Source organism: Chaetomium strumarium (assembly GCF_033439665.1).
Source record: "Chaetomium strumarium strain CBS 333.67 chromosome Unknown B0T15scaffold_7, whole genome shotgun sequence".
NCBI lineage: Eukaryota > Fungi > Ascomycota > Sordariomycetes > Sordariales > Chaetomiaceae > Chaetomium > Chaetomium strumarium.
In genome coordinates, this window is record NW_026944435.1 from 634,715 (window position 1) to 652,332 (window position 17,618).

General features: G+C 56.0%; 6 protein-coding genes across 6 annotated transcripts; 3 read left to right on the forward strand and 3 right to left on the reverse strand.

Annotated features, from left to right (window-relative positions):
• Nucleotides 1-533: 533 nt before the first annotated feature.
• B0T15DRAFT_292029 (uncharacterized protein) lies at nt 534-1,725 on the reverse strand. The gene has a single exon (XM_062863726.1). It carries the CDS (start codon nt 1,543-1,545, stop codon nt 910-912), a length of 636 nt encoding a protein of 211 aa, XP_062717887.1. The 5' UTR covers nt 1,546-1,725; the 3' UTR covers nt 534-909.
• A 4,412-nt stretch (nt 1,726-6,137) lies between these two features.
• Nucleotides 6,138-8,639, forward strand: B0T15DRAFT_514163 (uncharacterized protein; the record flags this gene model as incomplete). Its single annotated transcript, XM_062868098.1, has 1 exon — nt 6,138-8,639. One exon carries the CDS (start codon nt 6,138-6,140, stop codon nt 8,637-8,639), a length of 2,502 nt encoding a protein of 833 aa, XP_062717888.1.
• A 2,285-nt stretch (nt 8,640-10,924) lies between these two features.
• On the reverse strand, nt 10,925-12,069 carry B0T15DRAFT_292096 (putative centromere protein Cse4). Its single transcript, XM_062863727.1, has 3 exons — nt 11,581-12,069; nt 11,400-11,524; nt 10,925-11,294 (listed from the first exon to the last, which is right to left on the reverse strand). The coding sequence occupies exons 1-3, from the start codon at nt 11,714-11,716 to the stop codon at nt 11,073-11,075; spliced, it is 483 nt and encodes a 160-aa protein (XP_062717889.1). The 5' UTR covers nt 11,717-12,069; the 3' UTR covers nt 10,925-11,072.
• A 326-nt stretch (nt 12,070-12,395) lies between these two features.
• B0T15DRAFT_292128 (Der1-like family-domain-containing protein) lies at nt 12,396-13,790 on the forward strand. Its single transcript, XM_062863729.1, has 3 exons — nt 12,396-12,718; nt 12,805-13,273; nt 13,339-13,790. Exons 1-3 carry the CDS (start codon nt 12,539-12,541, stop codon nt 13,425-13,427), a joined length of 738 nt encoding a protein of 245 aa, XP_062717890.1. The 5' UTR covers nt 12,396-12,538; the 3' UTR covers nt 13,428-13,790.
• Nucleotides 13,774-14,673, reverse strand: B0T15DRAFT_292110 (Acireductone dioxygenase ARD family). Its single transcript, XM_062863728.1, has 4 exons — nt 14,548-14,673; nt 14,136-14,447; nt 13,974-14,033; nt 13,774-13,914 (listed from the first exon to the last, which is right to left on the reverse strand). The coding sequence occupies exons 1-4, from the start codon at nt 14,575-14,577 to the stop codon at nt 13,798-13,800; spliced, it is 519 nt and encodes a 172-aa protein (XP_062717891.1). The 5' UTR covers nt 14,578-14,673; the 3' UTR covers nt 13,774-13,797.
• Nucleotides 14,674-15,148: 475 nt separating this feature from the next.
• B0T15DRAFT_542000 (uncharacterized protein) lies at nt 15,149-17,118 on the forward strand. Its single transcript, XM_062869901.1, has 2 exons — nt 15,149-15,639; nt 15,705-17,118. The coding sequence occupies exons 1-2, from the start codon at nt 15,511-15,513 to the stop codon at nt 16,764-16,766; spliced, it is 1,191 nt and encodes a 396-aa protein (XP_062717892.1). The 5' UTR covers nt 15,149-15,510; the 3' UTR covers nt 16,767-17,118.
• Nucleotides 17,119-17,618: the final 500 nt, after the last annotated feature.

The following is a 17,618-nucleotide window of genomic DNA, read 5'->3' on the forward strand; positions in this document are numbered from 1 at the left end:
TATAGGATAGAAAGATACCAGGTATCTGTGCTTGAACCTCTGCGTGCGAATGAAAGCGAAGCTCAAGCGAAAAGATGCCGCCAGGCGAAAAACGCTTTAGAGCTGCAGCAACAGCCAAGTAATAGCCTTCTGCAGCACGAGGAAATGTCGGGTCCATTCCGTGTGACGACGCAGTGGCAGACGGGAGCTCCTCTTTCAGCTCTGTCGCCGTGTCCGTGTTCAACGAATGCTGCAACTCCAAGACACGGATTGTGGGGTGAGCTTCCTTGGGTTCCTGACGATGCTGCGAAGAGAACGAGAAGACCAGAATGGCGGGGTTAACTGCAGCGGGGCTTTGGGCTGGATAGTGGACCCTTGTCTCACACGCAACCCTGGCTCAACTACCCAAATTGGAGAATGATCTGACTCCTGCTCTGAACTCACTCGCTTGACTACGGTAGGAAAAGCAGCTCAAGCCAAACCGTTGAGCCCTGTCGGGCTTGTGGCGTGGCTAAGCTTCCTTTTCTCTCCATACCTCAGCAGGCGCGAGGCAATTGAAGGCTAGAATGTTTTACACGTGGGCCCATGTATGTGCTGTACCTAGGTAGGAAACAGGCTGGAAGGAGCCGGACCCGACCGGAGCGGTATTAGTGACGGAGGTGACGGAAGCAGTCCGGCACCTTGACGGGTTGCCCCACCGCCTCCGCCGATGGTGCGGGACGCCGACGGCCGGAACATGGAGTGTCCAGAGCATCATTGCCCTCGGACCGCCGCCGTGAGCTCCACTCAACTGAGTCAAGGGCTCTAGGTACCGGCAGTACAGTTGACAACAGAAGAAGGGCGAGCCTTGCGTCTCCAATTGCTTGTCCCTGTCGGGGTGTGCGAGATGGTTGCTGGCGTTCCCTCCTAGCCTTTGCAGCAACAGCCTTCCTACACTATATGGCCGTGTGAGGATGCCCGGTTGCAAATGCCTGGATCGATAAATCCAATCCCGGTGAGAGGTGTAGGAAACTGGCCATGTGGTTGTGCTGCACTGTACGTACATAGCGGTAGTCGTGATTGTAAAAGCTTGAAAGTTGTGCTGTGAATGATTGAAGAAACTTGCCAGAGAAGCTTCTCTTTGCCTCGGAAGCAAACCTCCCTGCTTTCTTCATGTGAAGGGGGTTCCTGTCCCTGAGCATCGACGTCCGAGACACAAGTATACCTGTCCTTACACGCCGCACCGGCCCGTCCCTCCAATGTTGAATTCGAGCCACACCACACGGAAAGGATGAGCTCGACGCTGAGTCGAATAGGCGGAGCCGTCCATACCAAATGGGGCATCTCCATGCATGTTGCCTGCGGACAACTGCGGCAGCCGTGCAGTATTGAATGATCAAGCAAGAGGAGCTGTTTATTAGCTGTCACTGCTGGGTCGATGGTAGCTTTTTTTAATCCCGCTTGAGGCCACAAATGCAACATACTACCACGCGTCGCCAACGCGACGCCAACCAGTTGCCGTGTCCTCTCCCCTGGGCCGAGCCGTCTCTTCCCACAACAAGAGCTCCAACCAAAAGTGAAGTGCATCCAAGCCTTCCACAGCAGACGAGCGGCGCAGGTCGGGGTGTAACCGTGATCATTTTTCCCGCTCTCTGGCGTCGATGAAGGCAGATATGAAGCATATATAACCGAAATGTTTCACCAACCAGATTTCTCAAGGACCAGCTGTCTGGAGTCTGCATGTCCTTCTCTCGCGGTGCACGTGTATTGTTTGGTATCCCGCAGTTGAGTCCGAAACTCAATCTGGAGTCGAACGACAACCGAGCCATTTTTCGTCGCTGACACGCTATCTCTCCCAAGAGTCTTCATGCAGTTCTGCAGGGACCCTCGCAGTGGGCGGCAGGTGCTGCAGGGGCCGTGCGAGAGCAAGCGTGCCATGATGGGATCTAGGCTGCAGAAGGATGCCCAGCCTGCCGGTTTAAGCTCCTTTTGGCTTGGCCGAGTTTGCTGGGACTGCAGGGGTCGCGGCTGACAGGGTCAATGTCCCGCGATCCAACCAGCATTTGGATCCAACCAGGATTGGGAAAGGCTTGCGACCACAAGCCGCGACGTTCTGTCGTATGTACGTAGGTACGTCCCGCATCAATCTGGTCGCCTTGCTTTTCCACATCGAGGTTTTGTTGAAGGCTTGTCGAAAATACATATGACGCTATCCACACCATACACGTACAGGTATGTATCGCGTACGCCAGTCCCGGCCCCGGCCAGTCGCCGATGTTGATGGCTCCGCAGAAGGATCGGGTCCGATGGTGGGTCCTCGACGCGTCGGGTTTGACCAAACTTTTTGGGAGGCGCTCCGGCGCGGAGAATGCTGGGCACGGGACTCCGTAAACCTACTTGAGCCATGTACACTCTTGTAATATCGTTGCGATGGCTTGCGCCTATCCGTATTGCTTTGCAGTTCGAGGACGTGGAGGGGACGGAGATCGGATTGGGACTGACGGTCTTATTGGTTGTATTTTTGCCGGTTGAGCGACTTATCCTGATGATGAACAACACGGACGGACGGCTTGTTGGAAGCTCTTTGATGCTACTTATTGTAAGCGCTGCATCTACACAGTATACTGTACCTGTGTAGCTCTGCGGGCCGATTGTTTCTTTGCTAGAACCAACAACCGGGAAACCATAGCCTTTCGAAATTAACCGACGGCATCTTCTCCAGGGGATCTCTCGTGCCAAATAATCGTCAAGTCCTCGTCGACGGCGGCCTTGGACAAGAACCCGAGGCCACCTATGTCGCCTGGGCCGCTTTGGACTTCGAGGAAGAGAAGGAATTGCTCCCCTTCTCGTTCGGCTGTCTTGGTGCGCAGCTACGTAGCCTTACCGCAGTGTCTTCTGGTACAGACAGTAATAAAGCGCAGGCTCGGGAATTGTGCCCGTAGGCACGACCCGGCGGTCTGGGAAGTTTGAGAACCAGGACATGGTCTTAAGAACGTGGATGGAGCTCATGCATACCTTGTCGAGACCACGCCTGGCGGTGCCCAATTGACCAATCCGAGTGGCGATGGTGGAGAGCGCTCCTTGTCACCGTTCCACGACCTCGTCAGGGCTCAAGCTCATCTTGGCTTGAGCTCGAAACGGCGAGCAAACAAAAAGAGAAGATCAACGGTATCATCGTGGAACTCGGCCAAGTCGGCGGACATCGGGTTGGTTGATTCTGATGGCTGTTATCAAGGCCGGTGAAGCGGTGTTGTGACGTTAGCTGCACTTGCGGAGGCCATGATTACTGTGAGTGGGAATGCCCAGTGTTTTGGAGATTGGGTATTAACAGTGCTCCAGTCTAAGAACTGAGATTCGGCTTCATTCACTGTCTCGCAACGCTTCGGACACCCAGATGTTGGAAAGCGGCGAACCTCAGAGCTGACCTGGAAAAGTCCTTCAGTGTTCACACCATTTTGTTTCGCCGATCCTGATCCTGAACATCTCAAATCTGCGAGTCGGTCTTTGAACCAGGCTAGCCCCCCCGGACAGTCGTTTATCGGCTTGATGCCCGATCGCAGGGCAGTCACCCCTTGACCCACTTACACGTTAACCTTTACGAGTCCTCCAGCTTGTTTGTCTGTCTTGTTTCATTCCATGACTGTCGATGTCAGCATCACCGCACGCGTAACTGCCCTTGCCAGTCCTCGCGGATCTTCGTGGAGTGCATCAGGGTGGTTTTGTTCTGCGATATCTGTCGGAAAATCGCTTTACCAGCCACAGTTTCAACAGCTCCGTTTCTGTGTAACTTTACCATGTGGCACAAGTAGTAGTGAGCGGGTTCAGAACTATCCCGTCCCATTATGGCGCTTCGGGACCCGGGTTCTCGGCGTTTTGACGGCCGTTAGTTATTCGACATCGGAACCGTCTTCCGCGCCTGGCTTCCCGCTCCGCCCTTCCTCGGGGCGAATTTAGCCGGAGCGCTCACGTCGTGGTGCGAAGGAAGAAATCCGAGAGCGGCTGCGAACAAATGGGAGCGATGTGATCGTTGCGAAGGTCAGCATCTATGGTACCAACTGATGAGAGCGCAATGGCCACACTTGGACACATTTCGGACCTGGAAGCAAACATGTGCTCCATGGGGAGATTAGCACTTTGTTGACGCTGGAGAAAGATCGGATTCACAGCTCGGTTGGGTCCTGGGAGCACCAACTGTAGTACCTACCGCCCGTGGAGGCTGGGGTTGGCCGGACGCCCTGGCGCATGCGAACAATGGAAGTTGCGAGCAAGGACAAATTCCCGTCATGCAGTCGCGATCCCTCAATTCACACACAACTCGCGCCGACGGACACTGAATTAACACTAGGTGCCTGGTTTAGTAGTTGTTCTCTCGAATTCATCAACCAACCTCAGACATCAACAAAGGCTTCCTCGGTAAATCCCCAATCTCCCCAGGGCTTCCCCGCCCACTGCCACGGATTGTCATGGGCCTTTCATTCTATAACCCAATGCAACGGTGTTGTTTGTTCCTTCCACTTGAGTGCGGGGATGGCGCCCCTCCCCCGGAATGGACTCGAGCACACCCACTCACCTCAAACCACTCTGCTCGTCGGCCACGGTGTGTCAGGCGTGGATGAAATCTGGGGAAGCACAGGGCCTTAGGTGTTGCGCTCTGTGCTGTGACACGGGACACTCGATCACGGGCCATCCTCGGCCGACGATCCCACACCACGCGCTCTGCCCTGCCAACTCTTTTCAGAGTACTGGTGCTGATCGGATCGTTTCGCCGCTATTACATATGTACAAGTACATACGACTGCAATGAATATGCGGGCGCGACAGGCTTGCCGGCATAGGATTGCTGCAGGCAGTCAACGACGGCAGCGAATCAAGCCCGACGCAGGGCTAAATTTATCGTAGGGTGATACCTCGGATACAAGACGGCAGCTTGCCTATACGCACGAATACTGGCGAGGTTGTACTGACACAGGCGAGAGCGGCACGCGACAGGATGCCCGGGACCTTTGGGACGTCTGGAAGCAGCATCGAATACCCAGCCGTGTGTCACGGCTCAATGCACACAGTTTGACGGCCGACTGCTTGCTCTCAGTGCTGTTTCCCGCTGCGACCTCGAGACGGCGGCCGGCATTGCCTGCTCATTAGGCCGGCCCCGAGAATACATACCTGGGTAGTGAGTGTATCGCTGCCAGTCGAATATTGGATACCTGGCATTTTCGGTCCGTTCCCGACTGGGCCAATTTGGTCATGGAGGCCAGGCGCACAACCACTTCTTCCATAACGTCGGGATGCTGAAGCGAAACCATCTTTCACCCTGGCACCTACCAATCGTCCTGTGTGTGAAGAGCCTCGGTCTGCGGGTAAGCTCATCATCTGACTCTATGAGGTCCGAGTCTTTATCGTCCGAACTCTCCAGCGGAAGTCTTCTTGAACAGAACGGAGATTGCAACGCCAGAAAAGACCTTCTTGCAGAATCGGCCATGAACCCCACGTGTAAGTGAAGCGGAGAGGCTCTCGCCGTACGTCTTCCGGACGGGTCCAACGGTGATGCGCCGTTTTGAGCATGACGGCTTCGGCGCCAAGCCACCCGGTGATACGGGGTGTAGTTAGTAGGATCCCTGCAAGAAACTGCGGCCACCCCGTTCTTGCTCCACAGACTTTTCTTCGACTGCACTTCCGCAGGGGCACGAAGCCGCGGTACCCTGGAGCGGTTGGCACCAGGCCGTCGACCCCTGGCGTGCGAGCAAGGTCGTCGCATTGCAAAGCACAGCAAGGATGCGATGGAACGCACTCTGGGGCAATATATGGGGACCACGGGGCCCGTCCCCTTCCCCCACAAACCAAGAGCTCCCGTTGTTGCTTCCTTCCCGAATGCTCGAAAGTTGAGAATTGTTGGACCTGTTGATTCCCCTTTCCGGGACCGCCAACTCGCCTTCGCTGCTGGCCGAGGTGCTCCGCCATCGACTCTCCACGCCGGCCCGTATAGCTGCGGATGCCCTCGCTCGCTTGCCCGGGACGGCATATCCCAGGCACCCCCGACTGGCAAGTGTCAGTGGGTGTCGACGTGTCGACGTGTTGCCGCGACACCCACGACCAACCGCTCGCACCAGCATCGCCCGCGGCCGAGCTGGTGCAACTAGGAGGACGACGGAGAGGAGGACGACGGTCGCAGATCGCCCACCATGAACTTTTACGCGGCGTCTAACATGCCCGTGTACCGGGTGGAACGGGAGGCGCGGCAAAAGGCGTCCAAGCAGGGCCCCAAGAAGTCGAGGATCCTCGGTCTGCCGAGCTCGCCAAAGGAGACTGTGCCGTCCCCCGTTCGCCCACTCACGTCATCCCATGCCGTCCCGCACGACGCCGGCTCCATTGACAGGCTCCTGGACCCTGCCATCGATGGCCCCCCTTCACCAGAGAGCATCCGCGAACTGAGCCAGCAGGTGAGGCGCGCATCTATCCAGGACAAGCACCACAGCCACCAAACTAGCTCGTCCGGTTCGTCCTCGCTGCGGTCGCTGACGCCGGCCGACCATCCCACGCCGTGGGAATTTGAGCCAGGCCCGCTCTCAAGAAAATCATCTGGACGCTCGACATCCAGTAGCATGCCTTCGCGGGAGCGACCCGATAGCGTTCAGATCTTTGGAAAGTCCATCTTCAGCCGGAGAGCGAAGATGAGGCGCGAGAGCGGAGCCCAGAGCTCATCAAGCTCCATGTACTCGACGGACGCGGTGGCCGATGCACCGCTGCCGCCCCCCCAACCGCTGGCTCCCAATCGGGAGTCGACAATTCCCGCGCTATTTGGACTTCGCCGGGGCTCCAAGCAGGAACAGGCTGCGGAGACACAGCGCAGACTCAACATCTCCGGGCCGTATAACTTCCAGCATGTGGCTCACACGCAGAAGGACCATGTTCCGCCGGATTTGCAACGCGCCAACCATGCCGTGGGCCACACTCCCGGGATGCACCTCGCCGCCTTCTCATCCGAATCTCTCGCCATGAGCGAGGAGGACACCATGACTCCTCTTCCCGAGCTTCAGCAAACGACCTCTCTCACCCGGGCGCCGTCTGTGATCCAGAAGACCTCGACATCCCGGCGGGTTCTTAATCGGTCTCAATCTCAGGAGCAGTTGAGTAGGGGCATGCCACCACCTCGTCCGCCGAGGTCTCCTATCGACCAGTCTGCTCCGTGCCCTCCTATTCCGCCTCCACGCGGGTCAAGTCGCACGTCAGTTCGCCATGAGCGATTCGATTCGGCGGACCGGCCACCAACTAGTATCAGCTTCCGTACCCCTCAGTATGCCGACCCCGGAAGCCCTGTTGCCGCCTCTTATGGCTATGCCCCCGCCCCGGATATGAAGGTCATCCCCGAGCATGCCTTTCACAGCATCACGGGCCAATCCGTTGACGCCAATTGGCCGTTGCCGTGCCCGAGTAGCGCCACCGCATCCGAGTGCACGTTACCTGGCGTCCCGGAAGAGGATGAGACCGCGGTCACAACACGGAAAACGCATGCGAGCGCAGGGAGCAAGTCGTCCCTCCGTGGCAGCCAATCGGTACCCATGCTCAGGGCATTGTCGATCCGTCGAAACGATGACCCTGCGCGCCGGACCAGCGATGCCTCCGACACCCTCGGCCGCTTCGATTTGGTCGCCGCTCAACGAGACCTCCAGAAGGCATTGGCGGAGAGCAGCCGAGGTGAAGCGATACCTCGGGAGGCCTGGGAGGACGATATCGACTACTGCTATGAGCACGAGGCGGAGGCTGATTGCGACTATGAGTGGGGCCGTCCGTCTCTCGAGACAAGTAGGGATGGCGACACAGCGACGCCCGTTGACGACCAAGGAAGGGGCATTGGGTCGTATGAGGAGGCATCTTCTGCAATGCTGACGCCAGGGCAGTTCGACGTGCCGGATCTTAGTCCCGTCAGCCAGCTCTCGTCGGCGACAGCGCAAGAGGCGATCACGCCAACCGTGGTGAACAATCCGAAGGCATCAAACTTCTCCTTGCCGCGGGTCGATTCGAACAAGAACCTGCTCCATGTGCGGAAGCCTTCGGACGCATCCAGCTTCAAAGAGTCTCAGGGCTTCACTCTGTCGCCATCGCTCCTGATCCCTCCGGATTACCAGCAGCAGATGATGGCCTGCGAGGCGGAAAGGCAAGATGCTTCCGACTTTGCGTTTCGTCACTCTGACGAGCCAGCACTGAACATGGACCCGTCAGCCCTCCTCCTTCGGTACCGCACAAGCGCTTCAACCACCGGCACGATCGAAAGCACCAGCTCGGCGTTCGATAAGCACATCTCGACTGCTTCCACATCGACCGACTACACGCGACTGACGGCGAGCACTTCCTCACTTGACATGGAGACTTGTTTCCCAACAAGCGAGCCGCTGCAGCGATTTCCCTCGTTCGACCACGGCATTGCCGAAAGCAAGACCGCCATGCCCCCGCTTCCCGAGACGGAAGAAGTGGCACAACCGCCTGTCCGTCGCCCTGACTTCAAAAGCCGCGGGAGCGAGTCGAACCTTGGCAGACTAGCCATGGATGAGCCTTGGCCAGGCAAGGCGAAGATGCCGATCCAAGCCCAGCGCGGGCGATCGCGGACCACAAGCCTCAGCACACCGCCCCCGCCGAATCAGTACGCGCTCTTCCCATCGGTACACCTGAGCGGGAAGAAGATCTGAGCGAACAAAGCATCAAGCGGCTTCGCGCAGTTGTACATTCATCAAAAAAAGAACAGATCTTAACCCCGGGATAAACAAATGCCTCCGCCATCACAGCCCGGACACTTACCAGGCTCTGTCCGCATGTGTTTCCTTTATATTCGAATGCCTCTGTTGTCTCAATAAGCATCTGTAAGCGGGCCGGATCATATATAGACTTGGGATGGTGTATATCACCAAGGGGCCGGGCGGTGGGCGCAAACGAAAAGCAAAAGTCATTTACCCTCCTCCGTTTCATGGACTGACCTGTCTCCATTTCCTTCTATTGTCACATCAACATCCGTTCACTCCTTTCTCATCCCTATGGCTTTCGCCCGTCGACCTGCAGACACCTTAGCATCTCTCCTTGGTTTCTATTCTGGTGTTTCCACAACGCACGCGTGTATCGGACAACTGTACCGGGTTAGGAAAACCCCCTGTCGTATGTTTTCTTTTCTCTTTTATATATATCATACCGCTTGCCAGGAACAGCGCTCCCGACACCGAGGCCGACATCGTTATACATCATCCGCGAGCGAACCAGCAAAAGGAAGCTTCGATACAACAGCGGTGCCCGGGCAACTGGGAGTGGTTAAGGAGTATGGATAGACCGTCCCAAAGAAAGACAATCCATGGCTGCACAGAAGTGGTAGCAGCCAGACGACCGGGAACCGAGTGTCTAGGCTATGCTTGCCAACTCAGCCCAGGCCCAGCCAGGCCCGGCCGCAACCAGTCGCGGAATGTCGAACAGGTCTGGAATGACGAGATGACGGGAAATGATCATGATGGCGGGGGGAAGCCTGGGTTGGGATATCTCGGCGGATGGAAGAACCGAGAAAAAAAAATAAAACACCCAGAAAGAAAAAAAAAACAGGAAAAAAACAAAAATGGATCTGGGCAAGATATGTAAATAGAGACTGGAAACTTGGAACGGTGACCGCGAGGCCCCCCGTGTTCATCTGCATTGCGCTTACATTGGTTCGGATCACGAGGTCGGTTTGTGAAGGTGAAGGGAAGGACATAGGATAGGACCTGAGCTATGAAGCCCAGTTATATAAGGCAGCCCAACATATATGGTCAGCCTGGTAGATTAATACGTGGCACAACATGTTCTCTTTGTGTTTTCAAGCCTCCCATTTTGGTATCGCATGAAGAGGCAAGCGCTGTGCATCCCTTGGTCGGAAAAAGGAAGGTATACGGATACTACAAATTTATCAAGACGAGTGTCTTCAGTCCCACATGGTTCTCTGCAGTTCTGAGCTGGCAAAGCAACCTAGCCACGAGGTCTCAAAACCCCTGCCCAGCTTCTTAATTGGTTTAGAGCTGCATGTCTTAGCTCCAAGCCAGACGTCATCAGCAGAAACCGGACAAACTATCACCTGCCCTGTCACAGTTCCTACCTTGACCTGGCATTGTGAACCGAGAGCTACCTACTCAGCGGGGTGAATGTTTGCATACCGTAGGTAAGGTACCTAGGTAGGGGTGCATGTCTCGTGGATCTCGCTCATCGCAGGCATGGATGGGAGTGCTGCTGGGAAAGCCGGCAAAGGAAATGCATGGGATGAGTCCCCTTGACCCAACCTACCACTGAAAGAACAGCAACACTTGAATGGCCACAGCTAGCTCCGAGATGGGAGTATTATGTGCTGGTTACCTACCCACAATCACAAACTAAAGAGTACCTAGCCATGGAGCGACATCCAATTGAGGCTTGACCAACCGAGCCGGGACGTCCACAATGCATTCCCGCGTCTGAATGAAGGGAAAGCCCCTGATTAGCAAGACACTGGTCCAAACGAGACAACAACAGAGTCAACGTCGGCAAGAAATGTGCCTATCCAAAACCGGTTCTATGACTTACTCCGTACATTTTAATAACCATCACCGATGACAGTGACGGGTATCTGTCCGACGAACCAGTGAGTATCGACTTCGAGTCCATTATATTTGCACAAGGGGGTTGGCTGATGGTGGGTGCTAGAGTAACCCGGGGCAAACCTCTGCCCTCCCCTGTCCCCGTTTCCCAGCTCCCGGCATATAGGATACACCGTTTCCCAAAGGACGACAATCAGAACCAGATGTACGCCATAACTCCGCCGACTCCCGAAGAGACCAGACATGCTGCCGCAGGCGAGTAGGAGAGAACTCAGCAAGCCATACGCCAGGTCTTCGACCGGTGGAACAGCCCTTTGACTTTCCTTTTCTTGCAACACCTTCGCGATCCAACCTTTTTAAAAAAAGAAACCCCCAGCCCAAGGCCACGGAACCCAGCAAGTAGGTATATACCGAAAGCGAGAATAATGAGGAGCCCCGCCCCAACCCTCCAGTCCGCTGGAAGAACCCACGCGCCCCGTTCCCCCGCAGGGGTATTATGTACCATTCAAAAGCCGGTGACCCTCCCAGAGAGGGCAAAGCCTATATCCACCCAGCGCCGCCCCAGACGCCGCGTATCCTCCTCGCCAGCTGGATATCCTTCTGCATGATGGTCACGCGCTTGGCGTGTATCGCGCACAGGTTGGTGTCTTCGAAGAGGTGTACGAGGAACGCCTCGGCCGCTTCTTGCAGCGCCAGTATCGCCTGCGATTGCCACCGCAGTTCTTCGCTGGTGGGTTGGTATTGGAGCGCTATTTCTCGGACCTTTTTTTAGGGGGTGGCGTGTCAGCCCCGCTGCTGTCGCGCTGTGTGCGAAGAAAGGGGCAACTGGGAAGGAGAGAAAGGGGAGCAAGGAAGGATGTAACGTACGAGGCGAGCGAAGGGAAGTTTGGACATCAACAGATCGGTGTTGGCCTGGTAGCGGCGGATCTCTTTTAGTGCGAGCGTGCCGGGGCGGTAGCGTCGCTTTTTAGGTTGGGGAATAGGGTCGCCTGCTGTTGGGGGGGTTAGCTGGGGCGTGCCAATGCGTCGCCGGGGGGCAGAACCATACGTTGTACGTCGCTTTGTCTTGGTCGTCTTGGTGCTGGCGCTGGCGCTGCTGCTGCAGCTCGTGCGACTCCTGCTCCTCTGGCTCTGGGTGACGCTGCCGCGGCGGGCTTTCTTTGCCTGGGACCTTTTGGAGGCATTGTGCTTGGGGTGTTGTAGCGAGCGACTAATCTAACAGAGGTTTCTGACTATGCGACAACGCCAATACACTTGGAGAGGACGGAAGCTGGCGGGTTGGCAAGGAGCTCGGGAGGGTAGGTTTGATAGCTCAACAAGCGGATGCAGATTGTCGAGGGAGCGCAAACTAAATTGTGGGAGAAATATGTGGTATCGCAGTACGCTTGCTAGCGGGTTATAGTGCGCGAATGCGAATGTAGGGACGCAATCCGTAAACAGGACTTTGTCTTGATGGTCTCAGGAATGTGAAAGAGGGCTCAATTCGGGGGGGCTGGGGCTCCCTTCAACATCTCTGCGTCAGACCCGCAGACGCGGGCAGACTGCAGCGCGCGACGCGAATTGGCAGGGGGTTTAATGGGGTGGCTGGAGTATAGGTCAGGACTCAATGTACTAGCCACAACCAGCCTCAACCACTGCGGGTCTGCACTCTGCAAGGGACGGCGCCGATAGTGGATAAGGTACCAAGGTACATGCTCGGGTCGGAATACCGCGGGGATGACATCTCGCAATCCGTAAAGGACACCTCAACACTAACACGGTGATTTCTCAGCAGCTCTGCGAGCCCACTCCTTCCCTTGAATCTCAAAGGCGATACCAGGGCAACTAAAATACACATGTCTTGATACTCGCGACCTTGAAACGATAACGGCAGACCGCAGCTTACCACGGTGCCCTTCTCAGCAGACCAACCAGGCGCTCCAAGCCGCATTCAGAGGATACAACCGCGCGCCGACCACCCCACTTACACGTTCAGCGCCGTTTACACTACCTAGTAACTGGCAATCATGGACCAAATTATGGGCGGAGATGGGGGATTCCCGCTTGAGACGTGGTTCTGGGAGATGCCCATCTGCACAAGGTGGTGGACAACGGCGACAGTCCTGACCAGCGGGCTGGTGCAGTGCCAGCTTCTCACCCCCTTCCAGCTCTTCTACAGCTACCGTGCAGTGTTCCAAAAGTCGCAGGTAAGTCCTCACCCCGACGCAAACCCGAAGTCATATTCTCTTTTCAAGAAACTGATAAACACCTAACACGTCACGTCTCGCAACAGTACTGGCGCCTGATAACAACTTTCCTCTACTTCGGTCCCTTCTCCATCGACCTCCTCTTCCACGTCTACTTCCTCCAGCGCTACTCGCGCCTCCTCGAAGAGTCGTCGGGCCGGTCGCCCGCGCACTTCTCGTGGCTGCTGCTCTACGCCATGACCAGCCTCCTGCTGCTCTCCCCGTTCGTCTCGATGCCCTTCCTCGGCCACCCGCTGTCGTCGACGCTCGTCTACATCTGGTCGCGCCGCAACCCGGACACGCTCATGAGCTTCTTGGGCTTGTTGGTGTTCCGCGCGCCATATCTGCCGTGGGTGCTGATGGGCATCAGCTTTGTGATCCACGGGACGGTGCCGAGGGACGAGCTCATGGGCGTGATCATTGGCCATGTGTGGTACTTCTTCAACGACGTTTATCCGCCACTGCATCAAGGGTCGAGGCCGCTGGATCCACCGATGTGGTGGCGCCGTCTGTTCGGTGAGTGATCCGTGAGTGGTGCCGGGGTCGTTGGGGATGCTCGGCTGACAAGCTGGTTGTTGCAGAGGGTCGACCGCGTGACGAGACGGCAGACGGAATTAATAACGAGATTGCTGTCGCCGGAGTTGGGATGCCGCAGCCCGAACTGCGGTGATTCTGGATGCAAGCAAGGCTCCATGAAACTGTTGGAATGCTTGGGTGTATATGGAATCTCCACGGCATTACATATTGGTGCGGGTCGCATGGCGTTCGAGGAGTTGCCACACATTAGCGGAGGGCATTTGATTTCGGCATTGCATACGGTACTGGCGTTGAGCTGGAGGTTAGGAGGGCGGCGGTATACTGGAGCCTTGAGTATAAAGATTGAAGTATGCGCTATGGAACCCAACTCTGCTAGGCAGGAATTTAGACCTGACAGAAGGATAAGTAGCTACCACCTTCAATGGGCACGACCTGGTCTCCAAATGTACACATAAACACGATTTGACATTCAACTACTCGCTGATGCTGTCCCCACCAACTACCTACGCTAGGTACTGAGAAACATACTCCTTCCGATAGGGGTTCGTGTCCAGCTCGTTAGACCGGTTCAAGGGCGTCCACTTGGGCTCTTCCTTGAACAGGCGCATAGCGTGGATGTACTGTGCTGCTGTCAGTCATCAACCTCACCCTCAGGGCAACTCCTTTAGTCACGACCTACATTGGTCTCATCAGTCGTAAATCGATGATAGATTCCCGCCGGCAGAATAATCAAGTCATCCTATATCAACCATCCATCATTAGCACCTGCCCACCACGGCCGTAGAGTTCTGTCCCTGTTGTGGGAAGAGAAAGAAAAAAAGAAAAAACAAAGAAGACGGACCTTCTCCAACTGAATCCGCACCCACCGGTCGTCCCGGTCGCGGACGTCAAAGTAACCCCTACCGTCGCGCACGTAGCGGATCTCCTCATCCTCGTGCAGGTGCTCGTCGAAGAACATCTTGACCTTGGACTCGTAGGCGTCGCCCATCTTCTCGGGCGACACGGTGATCTCGTCCCGGTTCTTGTACCCGCGCTCGGCGGCCAGCGCGTCCACGCCCGAGAGCTCCGGGATGCGGTAGTACAGCACGCCGATCGAGGAGAGTTCCGACTCGCTGAGAGCCGTGCCGGAGTCATGCGGCAGGCGTTGATCACCCTTTTTTTGTGTGAATTTCAAGCACGAGTGAGTGAGTGAAAAGCGGGTGAGTGAGAGAGGGATTTCTAGGCATAATATAATAATATCAGGTGGCGCTTACGGGGAGGTTGTCGTAGAAGTAGGCTTTCATCTTGCGTTTGGTTTGAGTATGGCGATGCTGGTGTGTTGGTAAATTTGGACGCAGTTGGGAGTTCAGCTCAGACAGCGATGAAGACGAAAAGGGTGGTGAAGCCAAAGATGGCGGGGTTCACGGCTTAAATTTGGTGGTGAGGGGCACAAGACAGGCAACCTGGAAGATCTCCCTCCCCCTTGGGATGGCCGGGTTACTCAGCAATTAGGACAATTCGAAGAAATTGCGTTCTTGGTATTCGCTGTATGTATTTCAGTGCTTTCTCATGAACACCGGTTGTCAAGCTTAGGAGCTGGGAACTCCAGTTTCCGCAAGGCGCTTCTATTAGGCCCGACATAAGATGAAGTTCCAAAGATTGCGCCATTAGCAACGCCTATCGAACAAGAACCTGGAACCACCTATGACAACTTGCCAAGGAACGATGTCGTGCTTGGCGATGGCGCCTAGGTAAGTCACGTGGCTACCCTATTCGTCACCACGCAGTTCCATAATCATTCGCTACTAGATAAGTGCTTGGCCTGCTATATACCTACCTGGCGCTTCCAGGTGAAAAGGAGAAAGTAGAAGATGTGTAACACTGGTGCTAGTACTAGTACTAGTACTAGTAGTACCTAGGTAGGTAATGAGGAGCTGAACGTACGGGTTAGGGTTATCTATGGCATTTTATCCTTGTTTCCCCAACTTGAAATCTGTAATACCCCACACCCCACACTGCGGATTTCAACCGCCGGATCCATCCATCACGCATCCACTGTCATAACCTGAGAGGTACTGTCCGAGTCTCGGTATCGCAATAGCCAGACGTATCAAACATACCATGAGTTGAAGCCTGTTCAGGCGGGCGCATGCAATTGCAACTGGCATCGCCTCGCCTTGTTCACAAGATTAGGTACCTGGGACCATCCGTGGTGAAAACGCGTGTCTGCGTTCGCGATGGATACCCGGAGCGTGCACGACGGATTGTCCGTCGCCGGGTCGGAAACGTCCAAGCTGAAGCTGCAGCTCCCGGCGAGCTGCGAGCCCCCACAACCGGGGGCGCCGGTCAAGCAGCTGGTTTGGGTTGTGAGTTGCCAGCCCCCTTCATGCCTTCTCCCCTTGTTCATATTTGCTGACCATCCATCCGCCAGGTGTTCGGCGGCACCGGCCACATGGGCCGCTCGCTCGTTAAGTCGGCCCTTAGCCACGGCGACCTTGTCACCACAGTTGGGCGCGTCTTTGAGACCTCACCGGAAGCCATCGCGCAGCTGAACAGCGACACCTGCCTGGGCCAGCTGTGCGACGTGCGCGACAGCGCGTCGGTCGCCCGCGTCATCGAGCGTACGCTCAAGCGCTTCGGCCGCATTGACTGCATCGCGAATTGCTCCGGGTACGGTGTCATCGGTGCGTGCGAGGACCAGGACGAGTACGAGCTGCGCAACCAATTCGAGACCAACTTCATGGGCACCCTGCACATCGTCCAGGCCAGCCTGCCCTATTTCCGCCAGCAGAACGGCGGTCGCTATCTCATATTCAGCTCGACCTCGGGCGCGCTCGGTGTTCCCGGGCTGGGGCCGTACTGCGCAAGCAAGTATGCGGTGGAAGGGTTGATTGAGGCGATGTTGTACGAGGTCGACTCGTTCAACATCAAGGCCACGCTGGTTGAGCCGGGCTTGGTGAGGAGGGACGAGCCGGACTCGGGGACCAACCCGCTGCCGACATGGGGCCACTTCCTCATCAAACCGGAGAGCGAGGCGTACTCGCATGCCACGTCTCCCGCGCTCCACGCCAAGAGGATGGTGCAGTGGCTCGGCGACAGGCAGCCGACGAGCGCTGTCAAGTGCGCCGAGCTGGTGTGGCAGCTGGGCCACTGCTCGTACCCGCCGCTCAGGCTGCTGCTGGGGAGCTATGCAATCGAGAGTATCCGGGACCGGCTACGATCGGTGACGGAGGAGCTGGAGGATTGGAAGCATCTCAATTTCCCGCCTCCGCCGGATATTCCCGGAGGGGAGAGGAGTGAGAAGGGAGACAAGGAAGAGAGGGATGATAGAGATGACAGAGATGAAAGCAAAGAGAGGGAAGACAACGAGTTAAGGCATGACCGGCAAGAAACGGATGAAAGAATGGGCGAAGGGAAAGAAAAGGAGGAGAGGGGAGATGAGGATATGATGGAAGGGATAAGTCCGAATACAAGAGACACGGAAGGCTCGTGACAAGTATAGTTTGGGGGACCTGAGAGGTTCTCTATGGGACATGATGTCCATGCTTATATGACGCAGTTTCTCCATCCCTCTTGTGATGTTACGGCTGGTCGCGGTCTGGTCATCTTCCTGCATCTTAGCTCTGACTACTCATCCTTCGGGTTCCATACTATGTCTCGACCCGCAGACGAGATTGATACTTGAGATTGCCATCGAGGGGACACAAAGTGTATGCATAGCTGTGTGCTGCTACACCACAGGTCACAGGATGCAGTCGTGTATGGATTAGACACGGCAGTTGTACGATACGTATTGCCTATCTGCATATCATTGCATAAATCGAGATGTGTCCAAGATCCTGAAACACCTTTCATTGAGTCTCCACCGAAGCGCCCCACATGGATGTGCAGGTACCGAAGCCAAGCAAAAAAGGGGAGCCAGACAGGGCAGAGCAAACCGGGGAAGAGCCTGGAGTTGGCTGGTTTCGAGAGCGGTTGCAATTTAACTAATAAGAATTCCACCACCGCACTCCCTGGACACGCGTCTTCGCTTGCCCTCGACGCACATCCTCGAATTGGGCTTGACGACGACTTCGGATCTCCTGCGGTGCTGCTTTGCCATTCTCCAGTGTCACGGTGGAGAACAGTTCACCACGCCAACCGCTGTGCCGTCCGCATTGCGCGCCACGCCCGGATTCCCACCATCCGCCTTCGGAAGTCAGTCCGGTCGTTCGCCAACTTCGAACACGAAACCCCATTCCTGAGTAGGAGTTTCACAATTGCACCATCCTCCCCCGTCGCTCTCTCAATCGGTTGAAGCTTTCGTGAACTGCGCACACCATGTCGAATAAGAAGAACGAAGATA

Excerpts from the sequence above, each read along its gene's own strand:
- B0T15DRAFT_292029 (XM_062863726.1), bottom strand. The coding sequence starts at position 1,545 with ATGCACTTCACTTTTGGTTGGAGCTCTTGTTGTGGGAAGAGACGGCTC.
- B0T15DRAFT_292096 (XM_062863727.1), bottom strand. The coding sequence starts at position 11,716 with ATGCCTCCAAAAGGTCCCAGGCAAAGAAAGCCCGCCGCGGCAGCGTCA. Across the intron at positions 11,525-11,580 it reads AAGACAAAGCGACGTACAAC|CAGGCGACCCTATTCCCCAA; the intron begins GTATGGTTCTGC and ends CCCCCCCAACAG. Across the intron at positions 11,295-11,399 it reads AACTTCCCTTCGCTCGCCTC|GTCCGAGAAATAGCGCTCCA; the intron begins GTACGTTACATC and ends CCCTAAAAAAAG.
- B0T15DRAFT_292128 (XM_062863729.1), top strand. The coding sequence starts at position 12,539 with ATGGACCAAATTATGGGCGGAGATGGGGGATTCCCGCTTGAGACGTGG. Across the intron at positions 12,719-12,804 it reads CAGTGTTCCAAAAGTCGCAG|TACTGGCGCCTGATAACAAC; the intron begins GTAAGTCCTCAC and ends GTCTCGCAACAG. Across the intron at positions 13,274-13,338 it reads GTGGTGGCGCCGTCTGTTCG|AGGGTCGACCGCGTGACGAG; the intron begins GTGAGTGATCCG and ends TGGTTGTTGCAG.
- B0T15DRAFT_292110 (XM_062863728.1), bottom strand. The coding sequence starts at position 14,577 with ATGAAAGCCTACTTCTACGACAACCTCCCC. Across the intron at positions 14,448-14,547 it reads ACTTCTACGACAACCTCCCC|GGTGATCAACGCCTGCCGCA; the intron begins GTAAGCGCCACC and ends ACACAAAAAAAG. Across the intron at positions 13,915-13,973 it reads TTACGACTGATGAGACCAAT|TACATCCACGCTATGCGCCT; the intron begins GTAGGTCGTGAC and ends ACAGCAGCACAG.
- B0T15DRAFT_542000 (XM_062869901.1), top strand. The coding sequence starts at position 15,511 with ATGGATACCCGGAGCGTGCACGACGGATTGTCCGTCGCCGGGTCGGAA. Across the intron at positions 15,640-15,704 it reads TCAAGCAGCTGGTTTGGGTT|GTGTTCGGCGGCACCGGCCA; the intron begins GTGAGTTGCCAG and ends TCCATCCGCCAG.